Source organism: Terrapene carolina, unplaced genomic scaffold, assembly GCF_002925995.2.
Source record: "Terrapene carolina triunguis isolate 2854851 unplaced genomic scaffold, T_m_triunguis-2.0 Scaffold85, whole genome shotgun sequence".
Lineage (NCBI taxonomy): Eukaryota > Metazoa > Chordata > Testudines > Emydidae > Terrapene > Terrapene triunguis.
The window spans coordinates 59857352-59869675 of record NW_020664436.1 but is presented as its reverse complement, the minus strand read 5'-3'; the positions used below and the strand labels follow the sequence as shown (position 1 = coordinate 59869675).

The 12324-nt window shown below is 42.1% G+C and overlaps 1 protein-coding gene across 1 annotated transcript in view; it reads left to right on the top strand.

Annotated features, from left to right (window-relative positions):
• HSF2 (heat shock transcription factor 2) overlaps nt 1-10573 on the top strand; it is a 42658-nt gene extending 32085 nt beyond the window's left edge. Inside the window, exons 10-13 of the mRNA XM_024192613.3 lie at nt 4384-4489; nt 6605-6658; nt 7944-8022; nt 8464-10573. Coding sequence (XP_024048381.1) covers nt 4384-4489; nt 6605-6658; nt 7944-8022; nt 8464-8753 — 529 coding nt within the window. The 3' untranslated portion in view covers nt 8754-10573. The remainder of the gene's footprint in view (nt 1-4383; nt 4490-6604; nt 6659-7943; nt 8023-8463) is intronic.
• The last annotated feature ends 1751 nt before the right edge of the window (nt 10574-12324 follow it).

Genomic DNA, 12324 nt, shown 5'->3' with positions numbered 1-12324 from the left:
TTTTCAAGTTTGTTGTGTTTTTTTTTTTTTTTTTTTTTAAAAACACTCCAGGAATTTTTGGGTGTTTATTTTCCAAACATTAAAACAGAGATGAAATTGTTTTTTTAAAAACAATAACAAAAAAAATCTGGGGAAAGGGAAAAACAAGAACAAGAAAACCTTTCATAATATGCACATTTTACTACAGTATAACTGAAACTTTTTAAATGTACAAAGATGCTTTTTGCTTTTCTCAGAACTAGTAGTTTTTCCAGAAATCCTGGTTTAGGCATGCTCACATAATTTTCTTCGAAGTATCCTCACTCATGTGGAGCCTCTTCCTGTCTTGGAGGTAGGCCAACTTTGCAAATGAGCACTCTTCATCAATATATCCAGGGGGCACACTCAAAGCTCACCGTGCCACTTTGCTGAAGTTGGGAAGTGTCTTGATGACTTTTTTCCAAAAAGCCAGTACATCCAGTTTCACACTGTCAGGGGTAGGCACATTTATGTCAGTAGTAAAGTCCCCTTTCAGATTTGAAATGTCATCTTTAGTAGCAAATGTCTGGAACACTCTGGCATAATGATCGTAGTCTATTGCAAAATTAACCTTGAGAAAGGGGTGCAACCACCTGTATGACATTCCAAAAAGAATCTTTGGCACCAAACACTTCGGGGTTCAAATTATGGGCCATGGTCGTCTCTCAGTTCTCGCTGAGCACTGTGAAGGCTTTGAACTTTTTTTATTTTTCTCGTGTTCCAGAATCAGAAGGATTTCCAGAAACAGCAGGGTTTTTCACCGTATGTTTCTCCTGCAGCTTTTGTGCTCAATTCAGCTGAGATTTTCATCGTCAGGATCTAGTAAACATCTGTATTAGCAAACATGTTGGCAGTAGTTGCAGAAAACTCCAGTGTTTTCTGAGTGTCCCACAGTGATTCCAAGTTTTCAACAACAAACATTGCCTGGGTGCACAGAATCTGGTGGTCAGTTTTTTCAGTGTGTCTGCTTTAGAACCAACAAACTCAGGATGATCTAAAGACACATTAGAACAGTCCACACGTTATTTACATGACAAGCAGCGAAGCACAAGCTCATCCACCGCTGTGGTACAGCAGGGGTAGGTAATCGGCAGTCAGCTCTGCACTCATTTCGCACTATGTAAAGCAAAGTCTTCAGCTTGTTCGCATTTTTGAAAATGGCCCCAAATCCAGTGATCTAAGATTTCACGTCCTTCATTTCTTCAGTAGCAGTAGCTGCTGACAGGACAATGGTAGTCAGATGAGCAGGACAGGCAATACGTAGCAGCTCCGGTTTTCAATTGAGTTTAATCTCCCATGCAAACTTAGCCATGTCGGAAGCAGAATCTCTGTTTATTGTGGCCACATTTTCCCACATTTGTTGGTACATTTCAAACATGTCAGTGAAATAAAAAAAACAAAAAGCCAAGAATTGGATAGGCCAAAGCATCAGAAGACTTGTCAAAAATCAATCTAGACACCACGTTTCCATTAATTCATTCCATGTGTTTATACACTAAAGCATTGTCATTTTTCTTTTAGATACTTACGAGTGAGGTTGTCTGCATTAGGAAGGGTTTTTGCTTCTGTGGACAGTATTGTCAGATAGTCACCAGCAGGCCCCTCTGCAATTAACAGCGGTTGTCCAGTGAAACAAAGAGCATGCACAAATTCATTGACATAATTGTGCTGTCTCTTCTCTTTCATGGAAGCCTTGGTGAAAGCTCCTGATATTGACGGTTTATCTGGAAGCTCACTTTCTTTAAGCTTCTTGTCGTTCGCTTTCAACATGCTCCTTTATTCTGTCAGCATGAGCCCTGACCTCAGTACTGTAGTCCTTGCAGCACAATGCATCCTCTTCCCTTCCATCTTTACTCTTCTTGAAAATTTCTAAGCACTGATATTCAGGCATATATTTTTGTTTTTACCCTATGTTTACCTTTTTTACCTTCTCTTTATCTGTGGAGGATAGATTATTTAAACTTAGTGCCGCACTAAACAGATGCAAAGAAATAGCACAATATTAACATTGTTTTTTCTGACCTTCACTGTGTGCGTGCTGGGTTTTACCATGCAGAACTGCTTCAATCTCAGAGCTGCAGGACATAACAATCGTGTAAAGCATTAGTGTTTAACAAAAATAAGTACCGGAGGGAGGGAGAATTGAGTGGATTGGATTGATACATGTGTTAATCAGTAAAACCTGAACTCCTTTAATTTAAAAAAAAAAAAAAAAGGTAACTTGGTGAAAAGTGGTTTAAAAACTGAAAATGCGGAATACTATATATAAAGAAGTCCTGAAAGCTATTTTTAAATATTGTCCTATATGTTTGATCATAGAAATATCAGGAATCCTGGTCTTCCCTGTTTTGGCTGGAGGTCTGCTCTTGGGAGGTCTTGAAGATATTTACCTCTTTCACCTTAATTTGAACGGTGGAGGTGTTTGTTAAAATTAAAGACTTCCTTTATCCAAAATGTTACTTCAGTTAAATAGGTGACATTTAAAACTTATTTGTTTTAGTCTAAGATTCCCTTTTTACAAATGCTATATTTGCACTTTCTTTACTTTTGTGATGACGGTATTTTACTGGTTCTCTGGTCATAACCTTCCAGCCTAGATAGACACAGTCTGAATCTTTAAATGTGAAACATCTTTGTAATGTGTATTTTGCTCTTTCAGGCCCTCTTAATGTATCATAAAAAAATCAAGCAAGGGCACAAAATCAGTCCCTCCCTCCCTGCAAGGTCACCTTAAGGATGGTTTTTTTGTTTTTGTTTTTTCACCCTTTGTTGGATATGAACTCCCTTTTTTTTTTTTTTTTTTTTTTCTTTAAAGCCCTCTGACAGACTTTTATTATTGCACTCTAAAGGTGGGGGTTTTTTTTAAATGGTTTAAGTTAAAACACAAGCTAAAGGCTACTACATTGTTTGTCTTTAGGGTATAGATTGTATAGCAGAGGAAATAACTTACTTATTTACAATGTTAGTTGCAATCAGCACGTGCTGGTGGAATGTTTTTTTTTAAATTGTCTTATGAATCACTTGTGCATTCTTCCTTTTCATCCCCATATGCAACCATCTGACTCATTTTGTACTGTTAGCTTGTAATATAAAAGGATCTACTTCCAGCTTTAAAAATAATCCTAATTAACCGAAAGTGAATTCTGCTCTTCTTTATTGTGGAGACAGCAGCTTTGTGAATGGGTCACAGCCTGTTGCCTTCCTGTGCTGTCACAATGTAAAAAATTGATTTGTGAATCTCAGATGTATAAATTGACAATCCTGTCAGACATTCTTAACTGTTTGACACCAGGCAGAGAGAAATATCCTGTCAGCACTTGCCAGTGCAGTTTTAAACAAGCAGTGATGATGGTACTGTTGCCTATATCTATTCCAACGGGTGAATTGTAAAGTTTCTGTATCTGTAGTAGTCTCGGCCGGGGTTCGGCCCTCAGCGGGGCTATGGGGTATCCCACCGCCTCGCTACACGGGGGCTGAGGCAATGTCTATAGCAGCCCAGGCCCTAGGTCAGGGCGGGGCAGCAAGCAAATAGTCAGTCAGTAACCCAAGCCTTAAGCAGGGGCTGGGTCAGAGTTTGTAGCAGCCCAGGCCCTCTAGGCCAGGGGAAAAGGGGGAGTCTGCCACCCAAGGAGTGGGTGGCAGGGGGGACGCAGGCCCTCCCACTCCACTGCGTCCCAGCCCGGGGCCCTAGCAGCGGCGGAAACTCGCTGCTGTCAGTGGGGATCCTGGCCGCAACACACTGACATCGGCTCTGGCAGTGTAGCAGCCAGACTGGGGTCGGCTGCCCCCGGGCTACTTCCACACTTCCCCTTGTATGGTACCTGGGCCGTCCTACTGTCCTCGGTGCTCTCCACCAGCATCGGCTCCTCCTCGGGGTAGCTGGCACGGAGCAGGCTCGGCTCCTCCTCGGGGTAGCTGGCACGGGGCAGGCGTGGCCAGTCCTCCTCGGGGTACCGGGCGAGAGGTAGGCTCGGCAGGCCTGGTAAGTCAGCAGGCCGGTCGCGGCCTGCGGCTGTTTCCCAAGCGGGAGCTCGGCCAAGGACGTCTGCTCTCTCCGCCGGCGTGGGCTTCACTGAGCTCTGCAGGCAGGCTTTTATACTTCCGGGTTGGTGCCGTGACCTCTGAGGGGCGGGCGCTGAACCCGGTGTCTCTGCCCACGTTGGTATTAGGGGAGGTTCGGCCCTCAGCGGGGCTGTGGGGTATCCCACCGCCTCGCTACAGTATCTTTATAACAGACTTTCATGGGGTACCCTGCACCTCACTTGATTTTTTTTCACCGTGTCAGGAGAAGTGTTGCGGCTATTTCTGAACACATAACCCTTTTTTTTTTTTTTTTTTTTTTTTTTTTTTTTTCTAATCTTCCAGAGTTGAGCTATTGGATTATCTTGACAGTATTGATTGCAGTTTAGAGGACTTCCAAGCCATGCTGTCAGGACGACAGTTCAGCATAGACCCTGATCTTCTGGTTGATGTATGTATTTCTAGCAACTTCCTCTGTTTTTTATTTTGTAATGAACAAGATCATTGAGGATGCAAATACACACTTCTCAAGAGGATATCTTAAAGCTTAATTTAAAATTTTAATTCAAAAAGTTCATGCACCTTTTTATAAAGCCTGCACAATTATAAAATTTAAAATCGGAAGACTCAAACATTTCTAGAGTTATAATTTAGTCTTATTGCTCATCCTGTATATTGCATACTAAAAATGTTAACACACAGCCTTTATAACAAGGAAACAGCTATGCAAAGGTTCTGTCTTCAAAATAGCCGAATTAGTATTACTGTAGAAATCTCTTGTATTTCCTGATGCTTATTACTTTAGCTGTGCCACATGGACAAATGTGGCAGTTAATTTTGTTCCCTTTATATATAAAAAAAAAACAAAAAAAGGGGGGTGGGGTCGGAAGGAAGCACAAAGAGTAGTGCATGCTTCAGTACTGGTGTAATGCTTCAAATGCCCCTGAAGTGCTCGCTCTTTTAACTGCTACACCAATTTATGTATGTTTAGTAGAAGAACTGGTGCTGTTGACTAGAACTGCATGTGTACTTCCATGAAGTTGGCCAAAAGTGGATAAGGGAACCAAAGATTGGCTTCAGGCCTGATCCATGAGGTAGATTTTTCTAGCACAGTGGTTTTCAAAGTTTGGGTCGCAACCCAGTACTGGGTCGTGGAATGCAAGGCACTGGATCACCTTGCTCAGCACCCAGGGACCCTGGCAGCCGGCCAGTAAAAACTAGTAGTCCCTACCTGTTCTGACACCACACTGCACCCCAGAAGCGGCCAGCAGCAGGTCCGGGTCGTAGGCGGGGCCACAGAGCTTCATGCGCTGCCCTTGCCTTGAGCACTGGCTCCGGCCAATGGGAGCTGGGGGGGCAGTGTTTGCAGGCAAGAGCTGCGTGGAGCCACTTGTGTGCCTCCGTCTAAGAGCCAGACCTGCTGGCTGCTTCTGGGGCGCAGTGCGGTCCGCGGTGCCAGGACAGGCGGGAAGCCTGCCACTGCATGCTGGCTGCGCCGCTGACCGGGAGCCGCCGGAGGTAAGCCCTTGGCCCAATCCCCAGCCCTCAGCACTCCCCTCCCCCAACCTGGAGCCCTTTCCTGCACCCAAACCCCCTCATCCCTGGACCCACCCCCAGAGCTCGCAGCCCAGAGCCCTGACCCCCTCCTGCATCCCAACCTCCTGCCCCAGCCCTCATCCCCAGCTCCGTTGGGTCGTGGGCATCAACAATTTTCTTCAACTGGGTTGCCAGAAAAAAAGCTTGAAAAAAACCACTGTTCTAGGACCCGCTTCGTAAATGGGGAAGCAGGGACTCTGAGTCTTTATCAGGCTCCCAAGGCTCAAGGGCCAAGTGTATTCTGGGCCACAAAATTTTGAACTGAGTATGTATTCTAATGGTTCCAAATTGTGCCTGAAAATGACACACTTGGAGAGGAGGAAACAGAAGGGAATAAGGGGACTGGAGATCCAGTTTTAGTGGCTGGTGCCCGCCCGTATATATTGAAAAGTGTGCTGTTCAGGGAAAAACCTATGCATGCCCAGGCAGATGTTGTACAATTGTGAATTCTATGTTACTGTTCATAGGTTTAATTTCCAGATGAAAAGTTTCAAAGTTAAGCAGCGGGGGAGAGAAGAGTGGAATTTTTTTGCCACATTTATAATTCAAATGAATGAGGTGACTGTAGTTTCAGTCCACTGGTCCTTAGTTCTCTTACCTATCATTCCTCTCTCTTAACTGGTCAACTGTGTGGCAGTTCACACTTTTCTGAATCTGGTGTTTCTGAAACTGGAGGACTAACATACAGCAATGTTCTGAGCTAGACATGGTACAGATGTTGCCATGGTGTGGGCGTTACCAGTGCCCTGCAGTCTCAAAACGTAGCAGGTCTTCTCCACAATTAGGCTTTTCCTTAGCAAACGTTTTGCACAAAATGGCAAACTTTTAAAAGGGGACCCAATCCTGCTCAGATCCTATAATATAAACAATTAATAAAGTATAGTAAAATATTTACACCCATATATTTAGTGACCTATACTTAGTATATACCAACATTTGGAATTTTAAAACTGTGTTTTGTCTTGTTCAGCTTTTTACAAGCTCCGTGCAGATGAATCCCACAGATCATATCAGTAATACAAAAGTAAGTTCCAAAGTCTACAGTAGCGAGAAATACAAATACAGGGTATGGCTACACTTGCAGCTGTACAGCGCTGTGAGTTAAACCCGCCTTTGTACAGCTGAGTAGGGAAAGCGCTGCAGTCTGTCCGCACTGGCGTGGCCACATTTGCAGCATTTGCAGCTGCATTGGGAGCGGTGCATTATGGGCAACTATCCGAGCATTCATGTGGCTGCAACGTGCTTTTCAAAAGTGGGGGGTGGAGTGTGACAGGGAGTGTGGGGCGAGAGTGGGTTTTGGGGTGCTGTGTGTCAGCAGGCTGCCTTGCAAGTTCTGACCCCCCTGCACCCCCTGCTTCTCATTCACTCACTCAAAGCAAACAGCAAAATGTTTGCTTTTTCTCTCTGGTATGGAGCTTTGAAACGGCACTTCCGCATTCCCGGAGCCGATCACAACAATGAAAAGAGTGGCCACTTGATAAGGGGATTATCACAGCGCAGCAAGTTAACTCCTCGTTCACACTGACGCCCGGGAGTTGTAGCCACTACACTGCATCTCTCATTCCTCTTGTGGAGGTGGAGTACCTGCAGCGCTGTAGCCAGGGAGAGACAGCGCTGTACGTGCCTTGCCAGTGTGTACGGGGAGTGAGGTACAGCGCTGTGGGTGGCTTTATTGCGCTGTAACTCACAAGTGTAGCCAAGGCCACAGTTGGAGGTTGGTGAACAACTTGTCCTATAGCTGTGCCCATTACTGAAGTGACAAAGCATTTTCATATTTTCTTAATGAAACCTCTAATTTTGATGCAAAAACTACAGTTGAATTTATTCCTATTCTGCTTTGTAGCTGGAAGGGAATAACAGCACAAATTGGGGGGAGGGGTGGGTGGGTAAAAGTTTTATACCATGCTTATCACCATGGTATCTAGGGGAAACAGCAAACATTTTTAAAGATGAGGAAAGTGAAACTAGCGCCTATAGCAGAACCAAGAAGAGAAGCTAATGCTCCTCCGATTTGAGGTCTAACTGTAGAACAGTAATCCTCCATAAATGTTAATCTGTCTCAGTTCCTACTTGGATGTACCACTGTTTCACTTCATGTTATTTTCTAGACCGGCATCCATTAAGCCACATGAATAGTTGCCATACAGTTGTAACATCATCTTTTTACAGGCTAGTGCAGGTTATTTTAATAGTTAGTTAGACTTTGTCAGGATTCGTCAGTTGTTACCTTTTTGTTACTTATGCAGACTGGGTTTTTTAAAGCCTATTTCAGATTAAGTTTTGACTTCAGTTTCTTTTTTCATTTGGAGACAAAAGGAATAGAAACTACAAAGAGTAATGGACCTCAGCCTGCTTCACAGGACACACAGAGTTCTAAGCCCAAATCAGGTTAGTACAGCGAATGGCATGGCTTTCTTTGCAGGAAGAGCTTCATAGTTGTTCAGCTGAAAAGATGTAAGAGGAAAAGTTGTGAAGTTCTTGTTAAAACAAGATCCTGCTGAGTCAGGTCTTATCTGCTTGATTGCTTCATGCTGATAACATGACAAGAACCAAAATAGTTAACTGTGAAGAATTTGCATTGCACCAGATGCAAAGACAAAACTGATTTAATGTTGGTGTTTCCGACAAATCTGAACAATAAACTGTTTACTTTGCTTCTTGCAACACTTCAATAGTATGCCCAATTTTTTTAAAAAGTAACCATTTTTGTTCAAAAATATTTTTATAATGTGGTTTGCTTTGTAAAAAGTACACTAAAATTTTTGGAATTAGGACTGTGCATGTAAACTAATAGTGAGTTTCTGAAGTATTATTTTTCTTCCCTTGTAGATAAACAGCTCATTCAATACACTGCCTTTCCACTCCTTGCATTCCTTGATGGGAGTCCAGGTGCAACTGTTGAGGGTGGAAATTCCACATCTGAAACCATGTCCTCCCTAGACAAACCCTTAGAAGTGGATGAGCTTCTGGAAAGCAGCCTGGACCCTGAACCAACTCAAAGCAAGTTAGTGCGGCTGGAGCCACTGACTGAGGCGGAAGCTAGTGAAGCCACACTGTTTTATTTATGTGAACTTGCTCCTGCACCCATGGACACAGATATGCCATTCTTGGATAACTAACATAGCAGGAACTTTGTATATATTCATCAAAACGAACTATTTATTTAGGATATCATTTGGTATCTTTCTGGGTTTTTTGGTAAATACTTCGGTTAGTATAACCAGCTATTGTGGAATCTCTCGCCTATCCTTCTTCCCACAAACTGCTCTTTGAATATGTGTAAGTAGTTGTGTACTTATACAAGACATCATAGACATAGTATGACTTGGTATATGCAACTAAGTTACCAAACTTTTTAATTGCTGTCAAATATTTGGTATTTATAGAGAATACAAAATATTCCAGGTAATCAAAATTCATGTCAGAATGACCGTTGTTTTACACTCTTAGACTTTTTGGTTCTATGTATGATTGAGTAGAATAACTCTGTATTGTGTAGAACTCTGAATGTTTTCTGTATTTTGGTTTTCTATTTTTACAACCTTTTGTTTAAAAAACGTTTTGGGTGGGGGGAGGGGGTGCATCAAGACCTGAGTTGAGCTGTATTTTTTCTGGTTGAATTGGGAACAAAGTGCCTGTTACCTAGTTGACTCTTTGGTTCTGCCTTAGTTTTCAGTGAGTGTGATCATACATGACAGGAGAGAAATGGAAGCTTTTATTTATTAAGACAGGAGCCACTTGCATGCATGAGTTCTAACCTGAACCATCCACTTTGATAAAATAAATGTTATCTAGGTGTGACTTTTGTTAGGGGTCATCTTTTACATTGTCTACACTTTGAGTCAATGCTTAGAACATGTTTTCAGATGAACTACTGTACATGAAGTAACTTTAATTCATGCTAGTGTATGCCATAAAAGACAGTCTTAGTTTTCAGTTTCAGAACAATTTTTTTTAAAACCAGTAATTGGGTAGGATAAATTTCAAGAGGTCAGGTCAGACTCTACATGAGCTATGTATCAAGTGAAAGATGTACACTTTACTACATTAACATGCTGAGATAGTAATAAAAATAGGTTGTTTTGATACCATTGAGCATGAAATATGCTGTTTTTATATACAGATAATACTGTGTTCACTGTTAAGTAGGGATCTTGTAGCATTTCAGTTAAACACCTGTTTTCAAGCTACTTGAATCAGGCAGAAAAAAATCTCGAATTCTCACCAATTTTTGTGCATTGACTCATCTTCTCTACCACCAGTAAACAAATGTATTGTAGATGTAGGGTACATCTGCTCAAGGATAAAATAGCATGGCTGGAGTTGGCTCAGGTCAGTGGACTTGAACTCATAGGGCTAAAAATTGGGTTTGGACTGGAGCCTATGCTCTGGGACCTTCCACTGAGCCTGAGTCAGCTGATTTGGCCAGCCATGGGGAGAGGGGTTATCCCTGTGTAGCTGTAACCATAGTAACTGAGTATATTTTCATTAATGGAATTTGTAAAATGTATCTAGAAAGCTACTACTGTGTACTCATTCAGAAGGCATTATCCTATTCAAACAAGTACCTTTTGGCAAGCATAACAGTAAGTGCTCTTAATGCATTATGACCTACTGGTAAATAAAAGTTTATAGCACTTAGTTTCCTCTCAGCTAGTCAAAAAATAAGTCAGCTGAAATGGAAGCAGCTTAGTATATAGCACACCTCACTATCAGAGGCCACTGGCTGTGTAGGTCTCTGGCTTCACCTGTTGAGGGTGCCCCTATTTGGTATATGTACTGTTGTACCACAGGAGAACTCACCTAGTAAACAATTTTGATGTTGTGGCATGAAAAGATGTGCTATTTAAACATTCTTAATGGGTCAGCTGAGTTGCTAGTTTATCAAGTTAATTTCACTAAATACTGCTTAGAGCAGTGGTTCTGAGTGGGGGTTGGGACCCCTGAGAAGGTCACAAGCTGTCAGCCTCCACCCCAAACCCATGATGTCAATGGATATTTGCCTGAGTAGAGAACTGAGTCTCTTGCTGGGGCAAGAGACCTGCATTTGAGCTAACAATGGGTGTTTGTAATACTATGAGACTCTATATGAAGCCAGTATGCACATGAAAGTTTTCAGCCTCCACTGAAATACAGCCACCTCTGTGTTTGAAGGAAGTAGCTCTTCAACAGCACACAACATTCCACTTTGCATCCAGCATTTATAATTGTGTTTATATTAGTGTTTAATTTATAAGGGGGGGTTGTACTCAGGCTTGCTATGTGAAAGGGGTCACCAGTACAAAAGTTTGAGAACCACTGGCTTAGAGTATCTAATGAAAGGCAGTCCCAGAAGAAACAATTGAATGGAAAGGTATATTGAGGGTGGTTAGACCATTTAAGAGATTTGTTTTAATTACACATATATTCCCCTCCTCCAAATATGGTAGAACCCCACCTGCAGTGTTCATTGCAACCCAGAGACTAGGCATGGCATGTTGAAGAGCTGCATGTGCTTAGTAGTTTTCACAGTGATCAGTGTTCAGGCTGTTCACTGCTCCTGCATAAGGTCACCTAACTTTGGGTGTGTTTATGCTATCCCTTCTATTTAAAGAACTGAGTTCACAAACCATCAGAAGTGGTTAAAACCAAAGTTTGGGCACCTGTCCTCAGGGGATGATGTACAAGATGACATTTAATTCAAATGTAGTGAAGGTACAGACAGCTGGCTGAAATGCAACTCAGGTGTTCTTTTCATGTCTTTAATATTACTCAATGTATAACTAAAAAGCTTGAGGTAACTAGTGCAGGGAAGAAAACCCTTAGCTAATTAAGCTAGGTAGGAGTATTGAACCTGGAAGCAGTAAAGGAAAGACTGAAAAGTCATTCCAAATTAAAGTGAGCTCTGCCCCTTTGTTGCTAACTGTACTAGAAGGAACCAAATGAGCCCAATAAGTATAGTTTAATAACAGGAAACATGAGTCAAGACATTTGCTTCTGTCTTCAGTGGCTCAGGACTTAAACATTGTATGATTAAGGGTTAGGCTTTAACAATGCTCTATTTATACTTCCTTTAATCAGCAGCCCAGTTTGTTGCCACTATTTAATGTTAATTGTAGCTTGAATCACATACTTCATTATAAACCAAGTGTCAGATGGTGTCATCTGCCTATAGCCTTATCTGGGGTAGGAAGTTAACCACCCATCCAAATGTTGAGTGCAGGCAATTTGCACTATAGCAGTTTATCCCCATTGGGTGCAAGTCACACTACACTAGGGGCAGGAAAGGGGTGGAACCCCTCATGAACCCTGCTGTTGAAAAAGCTCTTCAGGTGATATGAACTTTCTAAACACCAGTTTGTAGCACTTGTTTTACTCTAGTAGTTTAGTCTTCAATACAAACTGCATCCCCTGACTAATTTGTAGCCATCAGAAAATAAAACCACATCTTTATTTGAAGTTGTTTATTAATAGGTAATATGTTCAAAATGACTGTACACAGTATTGGCTTCAGCTGCCTCCAAATGTCACTGGCTCTGACTAACAAGTCAGTCTTACTTAGCCTATGCCAATGTGTTTGAGCAATTTAAAATAAAACTTATGAGACAAGAATTAGCTACATGAGACAGCAGTAGAAACACCATAGGGTAGTTTATATGATGACTGCTGAAGTACAGCTCTGGGTTCACTCCCACTGAGATTGTCAGTCTC